The 26,742-nt window shown below is 41.8% G+C and overlaps 3 protein-coding genes across 6 annotated transcripts; 1 reads left to right on the forward strand and 2 right to left on the reverse strand.

Annotated features, from left to right (window-relative positions):
- Positions 1–320: 320 nt before the first annotated feature.
- On the reverse strand, positions 321–5,906 carry aaas (achalasia, adrenocortical insufficiency, alacrimia). The gene is made up of 17 exons (XM_074681473.1): positions 5,776–5,906; positions 5,436–5,564; positions 4,964–5,091; positions 4,603–4,658; positions 4,419–4,510; positions 4,291–4,337; positions 3,880–3,978; positions 3,487–3,630; positions 2,704–2,824; positions 2,495–2,619; positions 2,220–2,280; positions 2,044–2,134; positions 1,709–1,802; positions 1,450–1,517; positions 1,272–1,353; positions 1,093–1,177; positions 321–700 (listed from the first exon to the last, which is right to left on the reverse strand). Exons 2-17 carry the CDS (start codon positions 5,544–5,546, stop codon positions 545–547), a joined length of 1,560 nt encoding a protein of 519 aa, XP_074537574.1. The 5' UTR covers positions 5,547–5,564; positions 5,776–5,906; the 3' UTR covers positions 321–544.
- map3k12 (mitogen-activated protein kinase kinase kinase 12) lies at positions 5,471–18,173 on the forward strand. Of its 2 annotated transcripts, none has more exons than XM_074681472.1 (14): positions 5,471–5,586; positions 8,544–9,064; positions 10,341–10,524; positions 10,625–10,816; positions 10,907–11,065; positions 11,244–11,402; positions 11,521–11,629; positions 12,129–12,238; positions 12,482–12,598; positions 12,684–12,818; positions 12,921–13,644; positions 13,723–13,790; positions 13,909–14,206; positions 15,477–18,173. In XM_074681472.1, the coding sequence occupies exons 2-14, from the start codon at positions 8,605–8,607 to the stop codon at positions 15,630–15,632; spliced, it is 2,871 nt and encodes a 956-aa protein (XP_074537573.1). In that variant the 5' UTR covers positions 5,471–5,586; positions 8,544–8,604; the 3' UTR covers positions 15,633–18,173. The 2 variants fall into 2 exon arrangements, with proteins under 2 accessions (XP_074537573.1, XP_074537572.1); XM_074681471.1 differs by lacking the exon at positions 5,471–5,586 and adding an exon at positions 6,795–7,066.
- Positions 18,174–19,058: 885 nt separating this feature from the next.
- Positions 19,059–26,168, reverse strand: LOC141799523 (poly(rC)-binding protein 2-like). Of its 3 annotated transcripts, none has more exons than XM_074681785.1 (13): positions 26,009–26,167; positions 25,077–25,209; positions 24,875–24,898; positions 24,752–24,784; positions 24,506–24,622; positions 22,770–22,901; positions 22,548–22,676; positions 22,384–22,458; positions 22,098–22,139; positions 21,670–21,742; positions 21,529–21,584; positions 21,217–21,386; positions 19,059–19,625 (listed from the first exon to the last, which is right to left on the reverse strand). In XM_074681785.1, the coding sequence occupies exons 2-13, from the start codon at positions 25,143–25,145 to the stop codon at positions 19,589–19,591; spliced, it is 957 nt and encodes a 318-aa protein (XP_074537886.1). In that variant the 5' UTR covers positions 25,146–25,209; positions 26,009–26,167; the 3' UTR covers positions 19,059–19,588. The 3 variants fall into 3 exon arrangements, with proteins under 3 accessions (XP_074537886.1, XP_074537885.1, XP_074537884.1); XM_074681784.1 differs by having other exon boundaries at positions 22,080–22,139; XM_074681783.1 differs by lacking the exon at positions 19,059–19,625 and having other exon boundaries at positions 21,213–21,386; positions 22,548–22,901; positions 26,009–26,168.
- Between the last annotated feature and the right edge of the window lie 574 nt (positions 26,169–26,742).

Genomic DNA, 26,742 nt, shown 5'->3' on the forward strand with positions numbered 1-26,742 from the left:
TGAATTAAAGACAGTTTATGAAACTCTAAATATATAACTTAACTCACCATATGTTGCTTCCAGCTTAAAAAAACACCCTACAAATGTGCTAGTATTACTGTTAACTAATCAGATCTGCTAAAGTTTAGGACAGACATCCTCTGTGGGTTTAAAACTTATTTTCCTTAACAAAACTAGTAGAAAAGCTTGATTTATAGCTTGAGTTGAGATAATTTGGACAAGACATATTTAAAAAATGTGGCCACATGAAGTAAAAAACAAAATCTGTTTTCTGAGCCATAACTCATCTTGATGCTACACATCCAACATCAGTCAGCAAAATGGCACGCTCTCAGACAACTATTTTCGGCATTGTAGAATTATGGGTAATGTAGGCCAAACGTTAAAAGTTACACAAGTTGGAAACAGCCCGATTTTAGCTATTTGGTTAATCCTTGTATTACAGCACTAATAAATCTTCAACCAACATAAACTTTCACACATTTATTGATGATCAGACAAATGAAAAATTAATGTTTGCACATGATGGTGGAGTGAGAGTCATTCAAGAGATGAGCTCCGTAAAAAGTGACTGATTGGCGAAGTCTGCAGGTCTTGCTTGGGGTTGTGGAACAGAGGGGCTGCCACTGAGGCCGTACTGAGGGACACCGGTACTCAGGAAGTAAAAAGGCACATGTGTGATTCTCCCGCTGGACCAACACTAAAAACAAAGGAAAAATGTTTTGTCTTTACTGGCCTGAACAGCTGAGGAGAGGAAATGTGGGGACTAGAGAGTGGGTGAGGACATGCATCATGGACAATAGAATCTGTACATGGGGCGCACACTAAAAGCAGAGTTTTATAATATCAAGGAAAACAAGAGATGATGTGATCTGAATTCTTTATTTCTGTGATCATTATACCTTTTGGAGTTTCTAAATGTCAAACCTATTAAGAACTCATACATTATCCAGGAACCCCAATTTGGATCCTTAGTAAGTGACATTTCTATAAACCCACAATTACACATGGACACAATAAAAATGAATGTATCTACAACAGTATCTTGACGATATAAGAGAGAAGATAGGACATGTAGAAGGAAGGACTTACCACAGTAAGCAGAGCTCCATGCTCAAACTTTGGGTGGAACTGCATCAGTCTGGGCTCCGCACCAGCCTCCCCTTGAACAAAACCGCTGAACACAGAAAAAGTAGAATCAGCCAGTGAAGTGCAACAATGTTGAGCTGTAAGTAAAGCAACAAATTTAAGAAATGCAACCAACAACTAACCATGGCAAGAGTTCAAAAACTGGGTTGGCCCTCGTCTTGAATACAGCGATCACTGCAGGCCGACCGGCTGCCTGAGAATCACCTGAGAGAGCACAGAGACCAAGATGAGTAATTAGAAGTGGAACATCGTGTAACACAGGCAGAATTTGATGTGTGAGGGCAGAAAAGAGATAAAAACCTTTGAGAAGCACAGCAAGTCTCTCTCCTGTTGGATCCCAGGCTAATGACTGGATTTCTCCTCCAACACTGGAGAAAAATGAGACAGAGGTGAGCGGCACTGAGCACTGTGTCTATCATGAACTAAGAAGATGATGAGCTGCACACTGCCTGTGGGTCCTTACATTTTCAAGTGGACAGGATGCTTTGTAAGTTTTATGTATTTAGTTTTTTTTTATGTATATAGCATAAAGGTCAATGTTTCAATTAGCGACTCTTACATGATGTCTCCATCTGGTGTGTTAAAGGTTGTCTCTGATAGGTTAGCCACCACTGCTGCTGCCTGTGGTCCTGCTGATGTGCATATAGGTACTCCTGCAGAACAATCACACCATACAGATCAACTCCTTCAAAAACAATAAGGATAAATCTTTGAATGCATCATGTTTCCTGCTTTTACACAAACTCAGTGCTGCAGGAAGAATATTAGCATTACCCTGGGCACCTCATAAAAAGAATGAAGGAAGTTTTATGATTTCCTGACAAATGCTAAAAACGCAGGAATCTCTCTGGTTTGATGATAAAATGTGGAGATTCGGAAATATGTTTGCCTAACCTGGAGCAGTGGTGAAAGTCAGAGCATAGATAACAGTCTCTCCCTGTACAGTGAAGAGAAGTCTACTCCCGTCCGGACTCCAACAGCCAGACTAAAAAACACAAACATTTTAGAAGTGTTAAATTAAAAACACAACCTAAAAAAATCATGACTAACTGAACAAAATCTGTTCTCACCTGACAGCGACCTTTGACACATGGCCAACGTTCACAGGTCCACATTCTGGTCTCCCAAACCCTGAAGAAAGAACTTTAACTTATCCACGTTCAGAACCCCAATTCCTGCCCACGCTTTATCTTCCTTATTTGACTCCAGATTGTGTCCCTAATCTCTGACATGCTCATTGATATTCATGAGAAGTGAGTGGGTTTTCTACACACACTAATTATGAAGAAAATGCCTGATCGCTAGGCGCTCTGCATATCATGCTTTGGGGATTTTCCTGTCTTACCTGAACAAGGCTGATGGTGTTGAGGCCAGGACACGGCTCCCATCAGGAGACCAGGACAGAAAGGTGACCCCGCCTCCTCCAACTCGCTGGAGCGGCACACAGATTTCTGAAGCTACATCCCAAACCTGAAAGACATTTCAGTGTCAGTCTGAGCCCACAAACACTCATCAAAGTACAGAGATTTAATCATAATTAGGCCTGCTGTCTACCATCATAGCGGTATCCATGGGAGAGGCCGACACAAGGAGGGAGCCACTTGGAGACCAGGCGATAGAAGTGACAGGAGAGTGACCGGGATGAGACAAGACTTGAGCACAGCCTGAGGAAGGTCTGAGGAATGCGTTGAGAAAAAGAAGAAAAGAGATAGGATGAGATAAGATAGGATGGTTACCGATGGTTACTCTTACAGGTACCGAACAAATTCCATCTGTAGTATCGAGTACCATGTTTAGGTACTGAAATGCATCCTTGTGGATGTGAGGGAGTGGAAGAGCAGACGATTTTCCATGCTAGACATGAACACAGCATTTTAAGTTTATATAATGAGAAATAAATTTGTTAAATTAAAAAACTTTGAGTTTTTATTATTAGACAAATTCATTTTTATTACCACACCAACACACACAAAAGCACAGAAAATTTGTACTTTTGAGTACCAATACTGATTGCCAGGTACCGGGCATCGGTGTCGCATCGTTTTAGATGTGAAAGGTACCCATCCCTAACAGTAGCACAGTTTATTTGTTGATGTGGCTTGGGTCCAAGAAAGAGTCCAATTAAGTAATACTGTGTAAAAGATCAATGAGGAAACTCAGGTAAACTGAGGCTTGTCCATTTTGAGACACTGAGTTCATCAGATAGTGGTCTAACCAAGCAGCTCTCTGCATGCAAAACCCACTCTTTCACCAGTCTAACATACAGCTAAAGGATGTTTTTTACCTCAGCGTTTTTGAGGAAAATTATTCAACAATTCTAAAGCCGAGTTTACACACCTGGTGGATAGCGAGCAGGGATCCACATGCCAGACCAGTAAACAGTTTTGACAAGCAACAGCCAGGGCAGACGCACACAACGGCTTCCACTGCACCGCTGCAACGTTCCTCTGCAGGCGGTGCTTCAAGGTGGGAGTTGTTGCACTGAAAGACAGAACCAAGAACTATGAACAGCTAGATGAAAAGAGGTTCAGAGCTGCAAAGTTCTGCCAGTGTCATGGTTTTATCAGATTAAGTTACCCTCTCACAGTATGGTGTACTTCTTACGATCATACTTTCAAGAAAATTACAGATGCATTTGTTTTTTTGCTAGAAATCATTTGCTTCATAGTATTTTCAATCATCTTTTAAAAAAACAAAGTGGAGATCTTCTTCAGAACTTTGTTACATTACCTTTTGGGATTGTAGATCTTAATGGAGTCATCCAAAAGGGCAATGGCAAACTTATCTGTGTGCGTGTGCCATGCAAAGGCTCTCACTACACAGTCAGACCTGTTTGAGCAAAAACAAAAAGGATCAATGACTTTTAAAGTCTCCTGACTTTAGTCATCTCTGACTTTGAACAGCCAGGTAAGAGTCTGAAAAGTTTTGTTGATTTTGTTTTAAAGTTCTTTAAACTCAAAGAGACTTGAATTTTGAAATAGTACATGAAAAACTTAGTCTACATAACAAATTAAGATGGTCACTGACTTCCAGAACAACGTGAACCTGTCACATTTATATTTGGAAAAACTCCTAGCCCTAACTCTTTTTGTTGGGTTAGGTTTGTGGTAAAGTTCCCCAACCCCTAAAATTACTACTTACCAGTTCAGGACTTGTGAAAACTCAGCAATCATGTTTTCACTGCTCAGCTAGAGAAGAAAGAAACATCAGGTAACCAAGTGTATCTTATCGTTACATCAGCGCATTTTTAACCAGTAAGTAAAACTCACTGTGCGATGTGGAAATAGGGAGCTGCGAAAAGAAGAGACTCTCTGCAGCAAGGCCAGGATACAACCAGAGCTCACAGAAAGCCATTTAGGCACTACAAGGAACACACAAAGAGAAATCAGAGAAGTTACATGAGGAGGAGAATACAGGGGAAAAATTCATTGTGTGTTAAAGCACACTGCGTACCTTCTGTGTGTGAGTTTTTGATTTCAGTGAGTAGACCTGTGAAGCCACCATCCCGCCTAAAACAGGAGAAGAGAAGTGATGCATGCATAAAATAAGGACTGTAGATTGCATTTACAGGTGATAACAATAATAATGCCCTCTAAAAAGCCCTTAACATGTTTAAAACACTGCATGATTCAGTCATCAAATGTGAAAACTAGTCCGACACTTTCTCCAAAAACAGTGCACTTTTACCATGCTCATCCTTACGTCAGACTGCATCATTTTATAACATTAAGATATAACTTAAGACTTTGCATTGAAGACAATGTCTTTGCATATATTAATTCTAACATCTCATCTCCAAATTTGCGCGACATACCACGCTGCTGCACTCCTCATCCACAGAGTCTCTGAATGATCTAGGAAGGCTGCTTTGCTGCTGCTTTCCATGCGACTGTGCAGCTTCAGAGACTCTCTTGGAAAGTATAAACTGAGAGGACTCAGCTCCTGCAGGAAAACACACGTGTATGAGATACACATCAAGAGGCGTGATCGGGATATAAAGTTGACTGCAACTCCAAGATCTGAAGAAGTCTAGGTACAACAGTTGTGAACTGAGAAGAAGTGAACTGAGACCCTTGCCCAAACCAGTTTCACCCATTCTTACTGATGACTTTTCAAAGGGTCCTCAGTGAGCGCATACATGTTGTCTACAATGGTTGCATGTGTGCCTTGTGTTGTGTTTGCACTGATGCTTTAACACAAACGTAGTCCCTGGCGGGTTAAATACATTGCCTCAAAGTTTGAAATTGACGTTAATAGTGTTTTCTGGCAGCAGATTTAAATCAGACCTGTTTCAGCCGGTCTTCAGTGGTAGTACCAGACAGCAACTCATTGTTGGACTCGCACAGAGTGGTCTGTCCGGTGGGCAGTGGAGGAGGAAACAACGCCAGAGAACACATCGCATGCACACAGGAACACTGGAAACAAAGAATGGTTCAGGCAAGTAATAAAACATAGTAAAGGGGACGCAGTCTTTGCGCTTGATACGACAACGCTAAAACAACTAACGGTTTACAAAAGTCAGCTCGTAAACGGTTAGTTAGCCGGCTCTAGCTAACTATCTTGATGACAGTCTGGTTGTCGCTGTAACATACATTTAAAGTTCTTTTTATGACTCTCAAAACTCACCTTTCAGTGTCTCCTTTATAATATAGTCAGTTATTTTGCCGTGTTTTCACCCAACTGTTATAAATTACATGCCAGGCTGTTATGACACTTTTTGCTTCCTCACTTCAACTCACTCCCGCCGTGAATGGAATACGGCAAACGGCAATGGTCAAAAAGTGCAGAGTGCAGCTTCAAAAACTGAATGTGCCGCCCTCTTCAGGGCAACGTGTATCATTTCAAACGCATGGAGAACAGACAGCAAACCATTGACTGTAAAAAGAACTCATTATAACCTTATTACATAATTGTGCTCAAATTCAGTGGTGCTAACTATTTGTTGTATGCAGTAAGACTTCACAATATCAGTACCACTGCCTGGGGCCAATCCACTTTCAGTGATCAAACAATATACAGTCATTTCCACATGTCTTTTTAAATTCATTGTAATCCTTATTCTTGAACTTCATTTGGAATGAAAGTGTTCACTGTGTAAATTTCAAAATTCAAAATGTCATTTTTTTATTTTCATTGCTATTTTTTTCAATTTTGTTATTGCACTTTCTTCTTGCAGTTGTTTTAACAGTACACATATGGAATTAGTACAAGAATATTCCATTCTGTTTCCTATTATGTTTTATTCTAGTTATGGAGATTAGCTTCTAAACATACATATTTTTAAACTCAAAAACTGAAAATTTATCATTTCATGAAAGGTGATCGTGATTACTATAGAAGTCTGTCTTTAACTATGTGCCTCAGAAGCCAAAATGTTTAGTCAGTTTCAATCCAGCTACTCTGGATATGGTGGGTATTTACTGTTTTGCTCAAGGACACATCAGCAGCAGGATCAATAGGAGGAGGACAGACGAAGCTGACTTTTTCTTACATTCTGGATCAGAAATCTGAATGAAAAAGAGCTCACAACGACACATTTTTAGAGTGGAAAAGATGGGTGTACTGATGGATTAAGCAGATATGGGTCTGTTTATTTGGGTTTGCAAAGAGGAGGGCAGTGGCGCCCCCTTGCGGTGCAACTCGCATTTCCGTGACGTCAATTCAGCACTGGGAAGGAGACAGCTCCCTCCCCCCAAAAACCCAGCGCGCCTCACGTTGCATGGGTCCCCGGTTATTGATAACACAATTTTCCCGCTGGGATCTATCCCAGTAGCGTGAAACTCGTGGAAATCGGGGCTGGAAATACAACAGGCAGCCTGGACCGAAGAACCACAGCGATCTGCTCATTATCAGCGACAAAATAGAAAGCCGAGCCCACCCCTTTCACTTGACAACGCGACATCAAGCAGGCAAAAAGGTATGGGAATGTCATACTATCCGGTTTAATGCCGATTGAATTAGAAATCAGGTATCTCGGGACGGTTAGGTATGATGCCGTTGCTTGGTGCGGTAGCGTTCACGCCGCTCACACTGCACCACTGAACTGGTGCTGCCAAGAAAGCAATCATCATCGATGAAAGCTAGAAAATCATATTTGTGCAGCAAGGAAGCCCACATAACTGGATATTTGTCTTGATGCCAAGGTTCAGTTAAATGTGGAGACGCTGCGGCAGTTTGACTTGGCATGGAGCATAGTGGGCATAGGGCTTGCGAATCATGCACGTCGGCTATGATGCTGCTGAGTGTCATCATCACATCCTCAGTTATTTAAAGATTGATCTTCTTGCATTCGTGTGCGTGTGTGCACTGCTCCTTCCTGCACAGGCCTCGTGGTTGTTTATTGCCCCTTTTTTCACGTTCTCATTTCGCTCTCCTCGTGCAGTGGTGCAGTAGGAGAAATGGAGCTCGTGTGGGATATGTGAATTGGGTACATGTGCTCTGTCTCCCCCCCCCCTCATTGCTCACGCCAACATGCAGAAACACACGCACGGACCTACGTATACATCCACACTGTGCTGGTTATGCAATTCTTCAAATTCTTCAGGTGCACACAATGCTCTTTACTTAAGGCATGACGGACGACGTATGGGAGCTGCTGAGTAATCTTGCTCTCATGCTGTGGCTCACTGCTGCGCCTCAGAGGGACAGTTTATGAGCAGGTGACATCCAGAGCTGATGGCTGCTCAACCACCTCTGTTCGGTTCATTCATAAAGCCTTCCTCCACTCTTGGTGATGGCTCCACTGGGCATGCTGGTTCTCCCATTCATACACACACAGAAGAGGCATGATTCAGACTGGGTTTGGAGTTTAAAATGGAGTGACTGAGTGGTTTAACTGGGGGACTGGATGAGTGCCCAATTCACAGCACGACTCTAGTGTTCTGGTTTTTGGCACTACTTGAATAAAAGAAAAGTTGATTCATACTTTAGAGAGATGTTCTGATAGCAGGCCTGAGATATAAGACTATCTCTGAACCCTTCTTATAATAACAACCCGTGCATGAGATTGTTAGAAAACACTGACTGCTACCTTTGGATTACACACAAATTGTTTCACACTGTTTGTTTTTGTCATGAGATTTATCTGTTGATAGCTGGTGCTAACCTGTTAAATGTTTAAATGGTTGATTCCTGACTGGGTCTAAGGTGGTGTCAGTGGCCAGTGTTGACAGTGGTTGTGGTGTAAAAACACAGTTTTTCAGCACAGAGTTAGTACAAGCAAATGCAGTGGTCATTACACTGGACAGTTCCTGACTCCAAAGAAGTGAATTTTACTTTTGGAGCTGTCCAGTGCTGAAGTTACTCCACTCATGTTATTATTCCTTATATTTAAATAGGCTCTTTATACATCATTTACCACACTAATCATTACTATCATAAATTCTTTCTTCCAGGCTTACTTCTCATCCTCCCATCCACCATCCACCCTGACCCATCGTGTTGGGGAAACCCCTGATGAGTGGGACCTGTATCCATGAGCCCCGTGCCCCTTCCCCTTCCCTGTCAGGCTTCAGCACCCCCATCTCAGAGCCCCCATATCGAAGACTCGATGGAGACACCCCTGCATGCACACCCGAAACGGACCTGACCCCTACACAGTGTGTCCTCCGTAACGTGCTATCCATCGACACAGGCGGACAGGTAGCACCAGGCGGCAGCAGCCCCACACCCAGCGATGGACCCTCAGCTCACTTTGACAACAGCGTGCTAAAACTACATGAACATGAGGCCTGCCAGTGCGGCGGGGCAGAGGCCGGGCACAGTCCGGAGGCCGGTGCTGTCCGCAGCCAGTCGGATAACATCCGGCTACAATCAGGAAGTGGAGGTTTTTTGGAGGGACTGTTTGGCTGCCTAAAGCCAGTCTGGACCATGATTGGAAAAGCCTACTCCACTGAACACAAACATAGCCATGAAGGTACGTTAACAATAAATGTTTCACCTCTAGGCTATTTGAGTTTTGTACAATTAAGTTGAAGGCCGAGTTTTGTGTTGTTGCTGTAAACATGGAGTTTGACGAGAACGAGTCCTGTTTCTTTAAACTTTTACCTTGGTGAAAGTATGGGATCAAAAGTCTAACTACACCTACGGCAGAAAATATGACACCTTGAACAGAGACATTTTTAAATGCTTCATTTGATTATCCGTTCAGTGCAAGAGTAGATGTTGGAGGAGGATCATGCATCAAGTCCAGGGATCCCAAGCTGGGGTTCACTGCCTTTACAGGGTCACAGTCAAAATGGTTGTTAGATTATTGATAGAGTGACGGAGAAGAAAAAGACCTGCAAATAATCACTGATCAAATTACCATTCAGATGAAACCATTTGAAAAGACTGGTCAGGAATGTGTGTTCATAATAATCTGTAAACAGAAAATATACTGAAGCTACGAGCTACTTTTGCAAGGAGCCACAATCCTAGGACAAAGCACTGTGTTTTGTATGATAATGTATTTTTCTTGAAGCTAAATCTTAATCTGAAAGAAACTGCAGCTTTAAGTTAAAACTGGAGGTGTACTGGAGTATTTGTTCCTTTGTTACTGTAAAACACCAGACCTCAGTTCTTTGCTCTGTGACTGAATGCTACCATGTCCAGCTGGCAGCATGACTGTGTTCACGGCGCCGTCAGTCCGGCTCACTCTCAGTCATCAGCTGCCGTGAGTTTTCACAGCTGGCCAGAGGAGGCGTCATGTGCATCCGCCTCAGCTACAGCAGCTCTCCAGAGATCTCGACACTTTCTGTGGACCTCATGAAGAATTGATTTGGCTGTCTCTTTTATTCTGCACGGCTCGTCTCTCCTTAGTGACCGAGCTCTCACAGTCATTTAAGAAGAGTCAATATGACAGATGACAGACAGATTAGAGCACGAGTGGACTGTGTTTCCCCATGATTTTTCTCTTATCTCTGGATAGAAATGTAGTGCTCTGCTGGAGAAGTTGTCAATATACCATTTGTTTGAACATGACAGGTCTTTTGTATAATGTAATTGTGTCCTGCCTGCCAGTTCTCATGTGGAGCATGGAGATAGCATTTGCTCAGCAAACCCTTGGAAGGGTACTTATTGACTTTTGGAGGTTTTACAAAGTGTAGAGGATTTAATGTAAGTAATTACTCAAAGATTACTTGTTGCAGTGCCAGTTTAACTCAAGTGTTAAACCCTTTTTACTCCTTTTGGGATTGTTCATCTGTGTTTAGAGTCCTGGGAGGTCCCCTTTGAAGAGATCTCTGACCTGCAGTGGGTGGGCAGCGGGGCGCAGGGCGCCGTCTTCCTCGGAAAGTTTCACGGAGAAGAAGTGGCTGTAAAGAAAGTGCGGGACATCAAAGAGACCGAGATCAAACACCTCCGCAAACTCAAGCACCCCAACATCATCACTTTTAAGTGAGGAAACCCGGGAGATCCTGTGGGATCAACATGTATTTTAATTTCATAAATCCCACGTTGATACCAAGCGTTATCTGACTGCTGTGCTTGCTTGCAGGGGTGTGTGCACCCAGGCTCCATGTTACTGCATTCTGATGGAGTACTGTGCCCAAGGACAGCTGTACGAGGTGCTAAGGGCAGGCCGCAAAATCACCCCCTCCCTCCTGGTGGACTGGTCCATGGGTATTGCCGGTGGGATGAATTACCTGCACCTCCACAAAATCATCCACAGAGACCTCAAGTCCCCAAAGTAAAATGAAACACTTGAAGACACATAACTTGTGAGTTCATGGACATTACTATTTTCATGTAATTTAAACACGTTATCTCAACTTTGCAGCATGCTGATCACACACGATGATCTGGTGAAGATCTCTGACTTCGGCACCTCAAAGGAGCTCAGTGACAAGAGCACCAAAATGTCATTTGCTGGCACTGTAGCTTGGATGGCTCCGGAGGTCATTCGGAATGAGCCGGTGTCAGAAAAAGTGGACATTTGGTAAGTCTGAAAGACTCTTTTCTAAAACACAAGATCAGATTGTGAATAAGGGGGAGGGGGCATAACGTTGTTCCTTTTTGTTATTTTGTATTTGTATCTGGGTTGTTGTCTCTTTTAAAAAAAGCATTATTGACTCCCAAGAATCTCCCTATATTTTATGACTTGTTTTAACTTGAAGGTCCTTTGGAGTGGTGTTATGGGAGATGCTAACTGGAGAGATCCCTTACAAAGATGTGGATTCATCCGCCATCATCTGGGGTGTGGGAAACAACAGCCTGCAGCTTCCTGTACCTGAGAGCTGCCCTGATGGCTTCAAGATCCTCCTCAAACAGTGCTGGTGAGTAACACCTGGAAATGGACAGCTAAAGACAGGAAAAGGACAAAAAGGGAGAGGAGAGACTTCAGTCTGTGGTTTGGGATTGTATTGATTATCTGTTGTCTTTCATGTCTTGCAGGAACTGTAAGCCCAGGAATAGGCCGTCCTTTCGCCAGATCCTGCTTCATCTGGACATAGCATCAGCTGATGTGCTGTCCACTCCACAGGAGACCTACTTCAAGTCCCAGGTACATCTGCCCTGAAGAGATGTTAATATCTGCACCAAATTACTTATTTAAATTAGAGCCGAAAAAACGTATCCCTTAAAGAATGTAAGCAGACTATTTTGATGAAAAAGAAATTACTTCAGCCGTTTTCGAGAAGAAATGTCAAACACTGGCTGGCTTCTACTTAATTGTGAGGATTTTCTTCTTTTTCTTTGTCATTTCCTCCAGTTAATGAGGAGCCTTTTAGTTTTAGACAGCAAGTTGAGTAAAAGATGCAGTTTAAAGACTTAACTTTGGACTTTGGGAAACTGTGTCGAACATTTTTCTGAATTTCTTGTCACTTTGTGGGCTCTGGGATTAACCATAAAAATAGCGGGCAGAGTAAGCGATAATGACAGTGATGCTTGGTTTTAATTCTAAATGAAATGCAGCAAATTTGTAAAAAAAAAAAAAAACAGTGCACAAACCGACAGCTAGCTAGCCAAACTGCACTGGTTAAAAGTTAGTGTGCTCTCCACAGGCTGAATGGCGAGAAGAGGTGAAACAGCAGTTTGAGAAGATTAAATCTGAGGGTACTTGTCTCCACCGCCTCGATGAAGAACTCATAAACCGTCGCAGAGAGGAGCTCAGGTCTGTTTTTGACTTCCCTGTTCCTCTCATTTGTATAATTTGTTGGTATCCATCCAGTTGATGATGGTACTTTAACCGTCAGCCCACATGTATGAGACCACTTTCAGTGTCACATTTCTGGGAGTCATGCCTTTGCCTGCCCTTGTGCATGAAATTAGTGCCCTGAGTGCATGTCTATTGTGGAGGATTAGGACTCTGTCATGCGGATGCACAATGACAGCAGCCTTTTTTTCCCCTTCTCAGGCATGCTCTGGACATCCGCGAGCACTATGAGAGGAAGCTGGAGAGGGCCAACAACCTTTACATGGAGCTGAGCGCTGTCATGCTGCAGCTGGAGCTCAAAGAAAAAGAGTTGCAAAAGTATAAAAAAAAACTATGAATGCAAGATATTAAAACTTAAAGTAAGCAAGAATACACTCTAACCTTTGAGTTCTTTTACTTTCAGGAGGGAGCAGTCCTTGGATAAAAAGTATCCCGGTTTGTTTAAGCATCATAGCTCCAGACAGAGCAGCTCCTCTAACACCGTCGACAAACTCATCAAGAAGAGAAATGTCCCGCAGAAACTGCCCTCTGGAAAGAGGTGTGACATGCCAGTGTGAAATTTTTGGTGAAAGATTAGCACAAGAATGGCTAAATGAATATTCATTAGGCTGATGTTGACTAATCCCTTTGTCTCTTCCAGGCCAGACATCCTGAAGTCTGAGGTCATCATTCCCAAAATGGATTCCTCTGTGATGCAAGTCACTATCCCAGCCTGCCCCAACAGGAGCTCCACTTCCCCCAGCCGCTCTCGACGGGTAAAAACCCGCCACCGTAAGCCTGGGAAGGGCAGCAGTGGAGACCTTGCTGGACTCAAGGCGACCCAGTCCTCTCCTAATAGAGACTGTGCTGTACAGGCTAACGGTTCCACCAATAACACCTCCAAGCAGCTCCTGGAGCCGTCTGCAGCCCTGCGAGGCCTCAGCCACGAGCAGCAGCAAAGACAGCTCTCCTCCTCCAGCCCTGACCTCATCTGCACCACGCTGGAGGCTGAAGGCCAGGGCAAAGGGGAGACCTCAGTGGGCGGGTTGGAGAGAGGTGGGAGCCTCAGTGCTTCTGCAGGGTTAGGGGGGTCGGAGGTGGGGGCAGCTGGTCTGGATGATCTCACAGAAACTCCTCCACGCAGCGACACACCGAGCGAGGATGCCGCGTCGTTTCCGTTCTCCAGCAGCCCAGACTCGCCGTGCGGGAGGGGGGCAGCAGCAGGAAGAGGATCTCTGGGCTCTCCACGCTTGCCTCATGACGGGGAGGATAAGGAGGATGGAGCGGGTGCTGTGAGGCTGCCACGGGGGGCATCAGGGGGGATTGGGAGTCAGCATCTCACACCTTCAGCCATCCTGTACAGAGCAGCTATCACACGCAAACAGGTGCGGGGACGCTGATCCTCAGCTTTCCTCTGGTGACACTTTGATCATTCTTACATGTGCATTTTGTTCCAACTACAGAGGCGTGGAGTGTCATCCGAAGAGGAGGAGGGTGAAGTTGACAGTGAGGTTGAGTTACCAAGGAGACGGTGAGTAACTTGGAGTTTTTTGCCACTTGAAAATTCCCTCAAGCTTCCCCCCTTTCTCTCTACAGAAAACCAAGTGACCCTTGAACCTGTTTTTGTTTTTCCTCTTTAATCTCCGCAGACGTCCGACGAGTATCACAAAGTGTCAGTCAGTGTCCACCTTCAGCTCAGAGAACCTTTCAGTGTCAGACGGAGAGGAGGGCCACACCACCGACCACTCTCACAGCGGCACCCCCGATGTGGTCAGCACCAACACAGACGACAGGCTGGACGACCGCAGTGATGACCTCCTCTCTCAGGGGTCCGAGATCCCGGCGGACAATACAGATCCCGCGCAGGCTTCGGACGGCCTGTCGGAGCGAGACGGAGCCCTGGGCCAGGCCAAAGCTCAGCTGGACGGCGGGCAGAATCCTAATGAGGTAAAAGATCTCCACAGAGGATCTCATGTGTCAGTTTATGTCATTTCTTTTTGACTGATGCACAACAACTGAAAATAAAACAGAGATAAAAAAAACAAAAACATTTACTCGAGAGCTCCTTGTACTGAAAGAGATATCATTGGTGCACCATTACATGTGCCTTAACCGCAGAGTTTGGGGTGGCTTTAAAGATTAGGATGTTAGATAAAACCTAACAAAAAAAAAAAAAAAGATTATTTAAGATAAAACCAACCAATCATTTGGGCTTTGCTCTTTTTCAGTAACATCACGTTGGTGCCATTCATTATTATGTTTATTTGTTAAAGACAGAGACAGTGTGCACAGACAAGCTGAGAACAGCCATCCAGTGGAAGTATCATAGCTTGTTTGTACCAAGTGATAATTCACAGTTAAAGGTTTAAACAATAAAATTAAAGAGAAAAAAAGATTAACTGGGTTCATCATGAAGAAAATCCAACCACAGAAAATCAGACACAAATTTACAACATATTTACGCGGATCAGGTCGTGAGTTCCAGGATTTACCCTTCCCACAGGTGTAACAAAAAATGGTCTGTGTAAAGAATATTTACAATCACTGCTTCAAGTAACTCTGGTTGAGTATCTGCAGTCTTTTTATGTATTTGCATAAAGGCTAAAAATAAGTAGATATAAAAATTGTAACACAAATGTTGCATAAAAGAAATAAATACCTGACTTCAATGTAAAATGTAACAGTTACCTGAAGGGGTTGAATGTTTTAAACGTGACCATGTTTACAACATCTTCATGAGACTTGCTGAAATGATGAGGTCATTGCTTTAGGATTTTTTAACTGGTTTATGACCTGTTGGAGAAGTAGGCCTCAAACTCTAGGTCATCAGAGGGCTGGCCAATCAGAAGGAAGGGGGTTTGTGGGGCAAGGAGTCTTAAAGAGACAGTGGCTAAAACAAAGCATGTCAGTTAAAAGCTGAAATAAAGGCTTTATAAAACACTGGTGTGAGAAAAACAAGGATTTTTTTAGCTGTCTCTCATGTGAAGCTAATAGATGGGCACATGAGAGACAGTATGAAGCCTTAAAAGACAGCTCTTTGATTTTTTTTTTTTTTTGTCGACAATCAATTTCAATAATTAATATTTATGGCTCAAGAGAAGACCATCAATTATTTTCTGAAAGTTAATTGATTACGATGGAATAATTAATAGTGAATAAACAATAAAAGGATATAAGTTATTTCTTCTGAAGGTTGAATTTCCCTTTCTTTCTTCAGAATCGGGCCTTGTGTGATGACTCTGACTGTGACAGCGCTGAGTTGGATCAGTCAGGCAGTGGAGAGCCCAGCCGTCCTCCCAGTGCTGGAGCGTGGGTTTCTCCATCCCAACCATACCAGGGGTCTCCACAGGCGCCTCACACAGGACCTCCATAGATCACTGGACACAAGCAAAGACCTCCAACTACCCTCGAGTGAACAACCATCACAGGCGTACACCAATCTGTCAGTGCAGTACATTACTGTTGTCAAGAGGTATCACACCTAAAACACCGCTCAGACTATGACCAGTCCACTTATGGTATCTCATGAGTTTGTTTCTGGCAAACCTTCATCAGATGACATAAGACATCTGTCATAACCTGACTTCAGATTTTTTGGCAGCTTGTGACATCAGATAATGTCATTTGAGTTCAGTAGGGTTTTCTTAGGCTAAATAGTTACCAAGGTAACCTTAACCACTGCTCCAGTTCAGCAAAAACCCTCCACAGACACTCGCACGCACAAGATACCACACTCGTTGTCCTTTAAACACTCTAATCCTCACTCTGGGAGCATCCTCCATGATTCTCCACACACTAATGCATCAAATACTAATGAATAATAATGTAAATATCCATGACATACCACATGAGAAATATCTAACTTTATTTTGTTTGTAAGATAAAAATGTAAGACTAAACGGTATGCAGCCCTGTGAACAAATGCATGACTACATGTTTATAATTTATGGTTGAATGTGTCAGTTTTATATTTTGTGAGAGTTTACACTTTTTTAATCCTGGAAGTATTACTTCAGTTATTTTGTTTTTTTGTTAATAAATGTCAGCACTTAAGAAAAAAAAAGTCAGAATGGAATGAAAATCTCACTAAGACATTGATCATGATGCATAATTAGGATTCTCAGTAAGTGATACATGTTTTTTTTAACCCTCCTGCTGCTGAGTTTCAGATGCACAGGACATGGTCGAGGTTTTTGATGAAGCTTATCAAATATGTGACTTGGTTGAGTTCACTGAAACTGCACTTCTGTCATTTATCGTGTTATGGTGCTCAGGGGCAGGACAGACTGTTTTGATAGGGGGGGTCAAACTGGGGCACTGAGTAATGCAGTGGTTGTATTACACACACATTAAAGTGGGTTTTTTTTTTTTTTTGTTTAACCCTTTGACCTCAGCTAATCATAACTACTCTGATAACTGAGATTTAAATATCTAAAAGATATACTTGCACTCCTAAAATAGTGCTTAATGATGCAGTCCCCCATTGATATGGGTCTGACTAGATGCGCCTGAATGCTTCGCTTGATGCGGCAGCTCAAACATCACTTTGGTGATATCCTTTATTTTTTTGACACAAAGTGCATATTACTTTGAACTTTTAACCCAGCCATCTGTTTTGATTTTTTTATTGGTAAAGTATACCATTGAAAAACATGAAGACATTGAGGCAGCTTGTGCTATAAGGTCCAAAATGGCACACAATTGAAACTGAAAACACGTTAATTCCAGACATTTTATAAAGGAAGGAACTACAATTGTTAACTTCTGCACGGATAACAAAATTTTGAAAAACATCCCAAAAAAATTAAGTCTTCTTTTGTCCTCTGATCACACTCTAGGGCTGAAAATTTGAATTTCTACTTTCTTTTGGTGAGTGCCCATAAAGGGCTAACTAGGCTATGATTATGGGATAGGGCTGACAGCCCCTAACACAGTGACAACATTTGAATCTTCCATTTTTAACACTTAAAGATAGAATGTCTCCAAAGTCAATGCCACAATTGATGGTAGAGTACTAATAAAAGGAAATATGCCAAATTAAGGAGCACAGAAAGCTACCAACAGCCCAGTAGCTGATCTTGATACAAGCTTGACTCAAGGCAAATAGCAAATATTTGGCAAAAGACTTAAGGTAAGGTAAGTAGGCTGGTTGGCCAGATTTCATGGTGGCCATGGTCATCCCTGAAATCACCCTGTCTAAACTTCCCTTTCAATTACCCGAGTTGTTGACTGTTATAGTGGAAGGCTTATTTTGGGTGTAGTGCATGTGCTCTAAAAAATTAACGTGCTGGTTTCACTCAATGATGTAACACCTGCATGCAAGAAACACTATTAAGGATCCAGAAGAGCAGAGAAGAACTCTTAAGCATAACCAGACTGGAAAGGCTTAAAACAATTAACAGTAACTAAAACAGTGCAGCAGAGCCAGAGATACTGTCATTCATATTTGATACATTTATTTCTGGGTAAATGTGTCGCATACATTTCCCACAATTAAACACAATCAACTACAGATCGTCAGTCCAGTCCGTGCAGAAGTTGAGGCTGAACTTGCCAAGTCGCTGTTCAATGCTAACTCAAGCTAAGCCACTTGAGAAAGTTAAGTTGAATAAAGTAGTGATTATAATGCAACCTTGGACCTCCAAAGTCTCATCCTGACGAACTTTCGGTTTTTCACAATGCTGATAAGCTTCATAAAAACCTCAACCTTTCCTCCTACCCTTTAAGATAACTGCAGAAGTAGCCAGATAAAGACTAGAGCACTTCTCTGTGGTGGTTACTAGTAGAACCGTAAGTATCATTTCAGTTTGAATAGAAATGTTTTGTTTTTATACAGCATTGCACATTGTACCTGTAACATAGGAATTATATCAAAAGCAAAATATTATGAGCAACAATAAATAATGTATTGGTTAAAAAAAATGTATGTTGTCTGTTTTAAGACTCGGGGTGTTGTCATAGCTTTAATTTTTTTATGCTGTTAAGTTATTGAAGAAATAACACAATTTAAATGACTTAGCTAACTTTTTGTAATCAGGTACTTTTTCTATGGTTTGCCCGTTTGTTATTGTGAAGTTTTCTGAGCCCTTAAATGAAAAATTTCAAGAAGGAACAAGGACTGTTTAAGCATTTCACATCTTTTTTTTATTTCTGCATTTCATTTCTTCAACAATTTAATTGCACCCAGATCTACAATAGTTTGAAAACGTGCACAAAAACGTGAGTTTCTTCATCCTGCAAAGAATAATAAAAAATAAAATCTGACCCAGGCAAAAAAGAGATAGCAGGAAACTAGTGTTAATTCTATAATTCTCCTTCTAGTTAATCATAATTTAATACCTCAGCATAATATACTTATAAAGACAAATATGTCTTGTAGTTTTGCCCCTTGCAGCATTCCCCAGCCCTGCAGTTAAAAAAAATATTTTCTCTATTTAAAACAAACATTTCATTGTTATAATTATCATCATCATCGTCATTACTATGGTCTTAGTAATTCAGAGAAAAGAAAATATTTTCCTCTCATTCAGGCCCACCCCATGTGACCAAGGCCCACCCACCCTTATCAGAATCCAATACACAACAATGCTCAAAAGTCCTGATCGAGAAAGAAAACGGATGGAAACACAGGAATGACACCAAAACAATTACTCCGCAAATTAGAGGTGAGACATAATGTAGCTTAAAATTCTCCTCTGAACCTCACACTCAACAACAAGGAATAAGTTACCTTCAGTCTAAAAAAGGTATTCACCTGCATACGTCGTCAACTTGAGATCATTTACACCCACTGAAACCCGTTAAATCCCACAATGCCTCATTCAGGAAGTACAGCCTCCAAAAGAAGATGGCAGATATTGATGAATTCTATCCTTACAATGAGCTGTGTATTAAATAAAAATAAATAGATATTTAAAAGGAAGGGAGAGAACAGTCCATCTATTATGTTATCGTCTTTTTTTCTTCATTTTTTTACATTTTCTAAGAAAAATCTGACATAAGAAAAATGTTATTTATGCCTTTTCAGATTTTTCTAAAACTTTTTACCTATTATCAAGAAGATCATACAGATATACAGTAAAATAAGAAGAAAAATACAACAGAAAGTAGTTTTTAAAACTATATGCAAAGGGAATTTAAAAACATAATAAATAAATAAAATACCAATATCATGACGATGGTGTAATTACAACTGAGTAGGTGAATAACCAAAGCAGAGGAGAAACAGTGAGTTTAGAGTACTTGGTTTTTGCATTAAGTTCAATAAGGGACCTCTTGGTAAAAAGTAGGGGGAGGGGTTACTTTAGGTGCTGATGAAGATCCTCCATGTCAGTTGGCTGCGAGTCCAGTAGCTTCAGAAGACAGCCTGAAGAGGACAAAACAAACAGGATGACCTTAAGATTTTAATTTATGATATTAGCGCTCATTAAGCATGCAAGGGACTCTGGACAACCGAACCATAACTAATGTGAGTATCATAATGTGTCAGCTCAGGATGATTTACAAGTCATGTATTATTCTCCTGTAATTATAATCCTGATATAAGCTAAACCCTAATTCTCCACAATTCAGAGCATACTGAACAATTTTTAAAGGACCTGCATACCAGACTCAGCCTTTAAACAGCTGATTAAAATAACATTAAATCAGTAAAGTTAATAAAACAAAGAAGTTATGAGAAAAAAGCATTGATGATATATAACAAAAGAAATTAGCTGAAGAGTGGCCATGAAAGATTTGAAAATGCAGAGTACAAATCAACACACACGGTATCAAGATGACTTGAAGAGACAGGCTTAATGTAAACTAGCAAGGGATAATAGGAGCTTTTGTTTTTGTTGGAAAACATAATTGCTGATAGAAAAAACTCCCTGATTTAGGCAGATATCAGATACAGGCAAGGTTAATTATTGCCATTTTGTTCTTTCTGTATTAGTATAAATGTAGTCCTTTCTCAAAATAAAAATTGCTACAGACACATCGATGACAAAATTGACAAAACTTTCAGTCTTACTTTCTAAATCTCTGAATAATCTTGCTTTTAAGTATCACAGTAATTTTAACAAAATGTCATCATGACTAAGGATTTTTAGGGGGCTTAGCATTGTTGAAAACATTTGAGTTACAGCAAGCACAAAACTTAACATAAACCCAGTTCTCTAAACATTTTAGACGCGAAAGAGTCTTTCCAGAAAAATTGAAGGGTTTGTAACTGTGTAGCTTTTTAAATGGCTCATACTGGTTATTAGAGAGCAGGTCGGCCAATGGCTGACATACGGTATCAGTAACCAGTGTCACTGTTGCCGTCTATGCCTTTGATGAAGCACAACAATTTAATAAAAATAACATCTATTACAGTCTGATGGTTATGCATGGTCATATTAGCCAGTAACATGTTTTAGTTTGATTTTTAATGAATATATGGAATAAAAGAACACACTTAAGGTTTCAAAACATGACAGATAGTCATGTCAGAAGCAATATCAAAATGCATTATCTTTTTATTACAGACAATAACTGTTTCAGATTTGACATGCTGTCACTTCAATGGGAAAAAACTGCTTTATCTGCTCTGTGAATACAAGTATAAGCTGATTTTGCTACTTCAAAATGTCATTCATTTGCCAACTGGTTAATCAGCCTGTCTCTAGTTAGTGACCAGTAAAATCTTCTGAGTAATGGGAAAGATTGGAGTAACTGGCACAAACATTTCTTCAGCTCCATCATAAATAATCACGATTTCACACCGTTTGCTTCCCAAGTATTTGATGTGACGGCCAATGAGCCAAACAGTAGTAGACCTGTTGAACTCTACCTGCTGTCACTTTGACGTGGACAAACTACACTGTGATTCATTTTTTCTAGTCACACGTAAAGCAAACAGACCCTAAACACTGCTGTGGTTCTCTGTTTGCCTGATGCTCTGTGATGTGATACACTAACACACAGCTTCTTACCGAGCATTGATCAAGTACTCAGCCAGGCTGATGCTGGCGTGGGAGCCAGTGATGGTGACCTGTCTGTCAGTGGAGCCCTCCACTGGGTTGGCAATCTTGATCTGAGCCCCTGACATCTGACGGATCTCATTGATCTTCGCGCCCTGACGGCCGATGATGCAGCCAATGAGCTGGAGGAAAAGAGGAGAAGGTGAGATGCCAGCAGTATAAAGGGAGTCACGCACAGAAAGTCAAATAAGCAACTACTGAAAGTGACCTTCTGCAGAGAATGAACAAAAAGAGGAGGCAAAAAAAGAGATAAGTGTTGCTCACATCATTTGGAATGGTCAGCTCATGTGAGCCAGTTTGTGCAGAGGCATCCATCCCAGCTGAGGAAACACAAAGAAACAATATGACAGTGAATTATTACAAATCTACAGCAAGTTCATTTTCTCTTTCAGTCTGCCCACCTACCCTGGAAGCCCTGGTTGCTGTGTGCAATAGGGAAGGGGCTCTGCTGCATGGCCAGCTGGTGAAGTTTGGTGAGCTGTTGAAACAAGGGAGGAAACAACGCGGACAGCGAACAAGCAGAAAACCATGAGTGAGGAGAAAGTGAACAACATTCGAAATTTTGTAATTATTTCCCTTTGGTAAGTGGTTGTAGTGATGATGAGAGGAAAAATGAAATGGATGGATGATGGATTGTGATTTAGTCTAAAGGGTAAATGAAAAAATAAGAGTTAAACTGTTAAAAAGTATATTTATAGTAAATTGTTAAATGGGTATCAGGCAGTGGTGTTGGGAAAATAAAGAGTCAGGGGGATGAAATAAGAGGGTGGTATGGCTTCCCAGGACCGAAGTTGCAAATATATTGGATCACTTACAGAGGGCCCTTCACTTACATCAGGCTGTGGAATGGCGTGCTGCCCTTGGACAGCGTATGCCTGCAAGGAGAGAACAGCACTTAGGAGGGTGTGGCAGTGTCACACACAGTGAACTCTAATATCCATCAGTCCTCTGTCCTTGATGTGCAATAAGAACAAATTCGGGGTATGCTACTGACAGCACCAGCAAGCAGAATGATCACCAAGTATTATTTGACTTCTTTTCCAACAACAGTGGACACGGTGAGACTGGACAATACAATCAACACACCAACAGGAATGCAAAAATAATGCAATCATTCACCTGACCACCTGCAAAGATGACAGGAGAGCCTGAGGGTTTGGGTCTGTACGGGATGGTCACTCCCTTTGGTGGGGACTAAAAACAAAAGAATCCCAAACTTAGTATCAATCAACAGCTGCACAGCAAGTAATCTAAGTGTATTAAAATCACCACTTATCACTCACCTCAAGCATGACAACACAGATCTGCTTGACACACTCAATAATGGACTGTGGGGTCCCTGCAACGGTGATGGCACGCTCTGTGGAGTTGGGCAACATGTCCCCTGCTACTTGTACCTGAGCTCCTGCTGACTGCAAGAGGCCATTACAAGACAGAGAAAGAGTTAGGACATCCGAGGAATAACAGAAGAGCTCTAACCAAATAAAGTGACAGGCATGACAAACCTCTCTGATTTCCTTGATCTTGCAGCCACCCTTGCCAATGAGAGAGCCACACTGGCTGGCAGGCACAACAAGGCGCATGGTGACCGGCGGTTTGCTGGTGGCTGTACTGTTCGTCATTGAGGTGCTGATGTCCTGCAGGGAGGGTGACACAACAAAGGGAGTCAGATCGTTTCAGATTGTCACTTCTTTCCTTTTTACTCTATTCTTCAAGTTAAGCCCAGTATTTGCACCCATGTAACACCACCACCACCTGGAAGATGGTATCACTTTATGACTGACAATGGTAAGCTCTATTCTGAAGACCTGATTTCAAGCAATTGCTCATTTGAAAATACCTGCTGGGAATAAAATGTCACACTAATAATGGGTTTCATGTTAAAATCATTATCTGAGAACAGCAGCAGCCTGTCAGACTGGACTACAGCTAGGCCTGTCACGATAATCAATAAATCAATTAACCAAACGATAAATAAAAACATTCTCGGTAAGTTTTCCAGCCTCGATAAACTGACATGTGCATGCATGTTTGTTTTCCTCCTCACTTTCGACCAAAGAAGCTGAATGAGAAGATGGCTCACTACGTCTATCTTTCCTAACATCGGGGTGCATAGGTTCTATAGTGGATTTAGCGGATTTATAGCAGAGTGAGCATCTGACAAAAATGCAATCTTTGGCATCTTTTGCAAAGGGGCTGCTCACGCGTACACACAGAGAGAGCTAAAGTGAGCGTCCTGGGGGGTAAGGAGGAAACACACACTAATATGAGTAATGGCACGAAAGATGCGGTTCTTAAGCCGCCTGCCACAGTCCCAGTGTGGGAATATTTTGTGTTTTTATCAGAATGAACAAAGTGTGAGCTCATGAACTCGAGCTGATAAGACACATTTGTTCGAAAATAGTGGCGACGAAGAAGAAGGTCATAGCTTGATCATAAGGTCAAAGCAGGGATCTAATCCTGTCTGAATATGCATGCAGAAAAGAGAATCAGGCTTCTGGCCAAGAATGTCTTACTGCTTTAATAGGTGGCGCTGTGTCAGTTTTTATGACTAGCAAATCTACCTGAAAAGGAAGCAACATTCTAACGGCAATGGTGTCTGTTGTGTTGGAGTGCAGAGACCCCATGTCTAGGTGAAATTTACTCACATTGAACACACACCAAGACATGGTGAGTCCTGCCAAATCAAACCACAGTTTGTTTGCAATCTAGGTGTATCATCCCAGCTATGCTGGAGTCTGTTCTCTGACTAAGCTGTTTATATGTATCTCAGAAGTCTAATCTCATGCTGACTGAACTCAAAGTCTGATATCTCAAGCTACATGCAAACATACTGACCGTAGGTAGTTACACAGAAATAATCAGTCTCTGTGATGATGGCCCTAATTGCTTCTGTAGCTTGTATAGAAGCATGGGTATTAGTGTCTGTCAGTTTCATTACCAGCTGAAAATTCCTCCCAATGGAGTAGCTTTATATCAAAAAATCAGACACTCTCTGATGCTCTCTTGCAGACACAGTCTCTACATAGAGCAGTGATTTAGTCCTATAACACCCTAATTATTGCCTTCTTTTATGATGACTAACCAGTGAATGAGTGTGTAAAGAAATTGAATCATTTTCATTCTGGTGTCAAATCCCATCCTCCAAAGGAGAGTTTGGATTAGGTATCCCAAAAGGCAATTCTGTATGGCTACATCTCTATATTACATGTTTGGTTGATAAGCAGAGTGTAAAACTGACCTCCTCCAGTTTCTCAATGATCATAGAGAAGGCTTTAAAAATAGAGGTGGTTGGTCCCGCCAAGGTTATGATCCTCTCTGGGCAGTTCCCCTCTGAAATGTTGATGCGAGCACCACTCTGCACAGAAACAGGAAACAAGAAATCCAATAATGCAGTGTTATCATATGATGTATCAGACAGAGGAAGTATGAACATGGGCATTTTTTGATTAACCCTCAGGTTCTCTTACACATAAAAATATCTTACCTCCTCTCTCATCTTCTTCACTGACTCTCCTTTCTGAAAAGACATAACAAATACACAATGTTTACTAAACATCAGAGGGAGCAAGATGAAGATGGCATCATTGTGGCAGCAAAAACAACTTACCTTGCCAATAATGCTTCCAACCTCCTGCAGAAGAGAAGCAGAATCATGCACGTTAGAGCTACAAATGTACCTTGTTGGTCACTGGCAGAGGAGAGATTGAACTGCTTTTGTTGTCATTTTGCTGAGACTGCCTTGAATCAATTAAGAAGAGTGGTGGCTCTGGGTTTAACCTTGTTATCAGACATTTCATATAAACACTCACCTTTCCGTGCATGAGTAGCCTGATAGTTAAGGTGACATTAAGTCCTCCTTCAACCAAAGTTGAGTCCATTGCTGCTGCTGAATCCAGGATTAAAACTGGCCAAAAAGTGGGTCTTTGGTCACTGGTTGAATGTCTGCAACAGAGGAAAATTTGACCATCAGGGACAGATGTAGTGACTGGAAACTATGTCAGTGAAAAGCCTTGTTTACTATAAAAAGCGCCTGTAAGCGACGATGAATGAAGTGATGCAGGCAGTTAACATGTTGTCGACTGAGGCTTGTAACTGTACATTAACAATGTTAGCAAGCCACTCTGAAAGAATGGGACGTTTCAGTCCAGTAATTGACATTAGACTGGCTCGAGTCCACTCATTCACACTAGCACAATGACCCGCTGTCTTCGAACGGCTGTGTCTATTTCCTGGGATCGTTTAGCAGCGATGATATAGCACGTTCATTTATTTCAAACAATAGAAACTAGTATACCATTTTTTCCATATTGCAACAACTTTTTGAAGCTTACGAATTTTACTACTTTCCGACTCAAAGAAAAACAACATAAATGCTATCAATGGGAAAGCATCACAGCTAGTCACGCAAGCAAGATTTGAGGGCTGTGCTAGCATCATTCGCTAGTACTTTCACAGTTGCTACCTTCATTTATCCACTTTCGAAATTCAGGGATAACTCAACTGTTGTAACATTTATTCTAAAAACCCGTACACAGTTCTTGAAAGCAAAATAAGGCATCTAATGCGCCTCTGAAGCTAAATACAGCTCGGTAAATTTCCATCCAGCCGCTAACGTTAGCACAGTCTGATTCAGGAAATAGCCTGATCCCGCGGCCTATTGAGCGCACAGAGACACGCCGAGTTATCCCCGTCCTTCACTCAGAAAAGAAAAACAACAAAGCCATATTAACGGAGCACTTACCCGAACCGTCCCTTGAAGAGTGTTCAGGGGGTGGGTAGGGTGGCAAGGGTGGAAGGGGAGAGGTTCGGGAGGGAGTTGTAAGAGGATCCGGGGAAGAGGGAAAAGACTTCGCTGTTCGATCCGACTCCACTCTTCTGCTTGGCACAAAAGACAAAATGAATTCAACTTTAACCTCTCAACTGGCCCGCCCCTCTCGCCGCGGGTCGACTCCGCCTCCCCGGGTCGATGGACGTACAGATGGATGTAATGGATGTTTGTCCTCCTCAGGTATTCGATATTCTTTCGAAACCTTGGCTAGAAGGGACATTAGACGAGCTTCTTTAATTGACACAACCTTCTGGTAAAAATAGATGACTATTTTTTGCAAGTTTTTTCGACTTTGTTGTTTTTAATTTGTTTGGGTTTTAATCAGATGTTTGGTGTTCAATTTATTTTCCCAACAAAGACGTGTGGTGTAGTCAATCAACAGACATCATGAAACAGAGAAACAAACAAAAAGCAACTATATACAGGGTAAAACTAAGCGGCTTACTGTTTACCCCAAACTGACTACTATCCTCATACTCATTCTTGTATAGTACATCTAGCCACATAATTGACCTCCTAGTTGTAGAAACACTCAGCCAAGTACTGTAAGGGCCCCATGTAAGCATGCACTGGTCAAGTTTGTTCAGCAAGCAATATGTTACTCTTCTATGCTGAAAGCTGAGCCATGGTTGTTGCCAACTCTTTAT

The sequence above is a fragment of the Halichoeres trimaculatus genome, unplaced genomic scaffold (assembly GCF_033239565.1).
Source record: "Halichoeres trimaculatus isolate MK-OKI-2021-1 unplaced genomic scaffold, fHalTri1.1 fHalTri1_scaffold_11, whole genome shotgun sequence".
NCBI classification, from domain to species: Eukaryota; Metazoa; Chordata; class Actinopteri; order Labriformes; family Labridae; genus Halichoeres; species Halichoeres trimaculatus.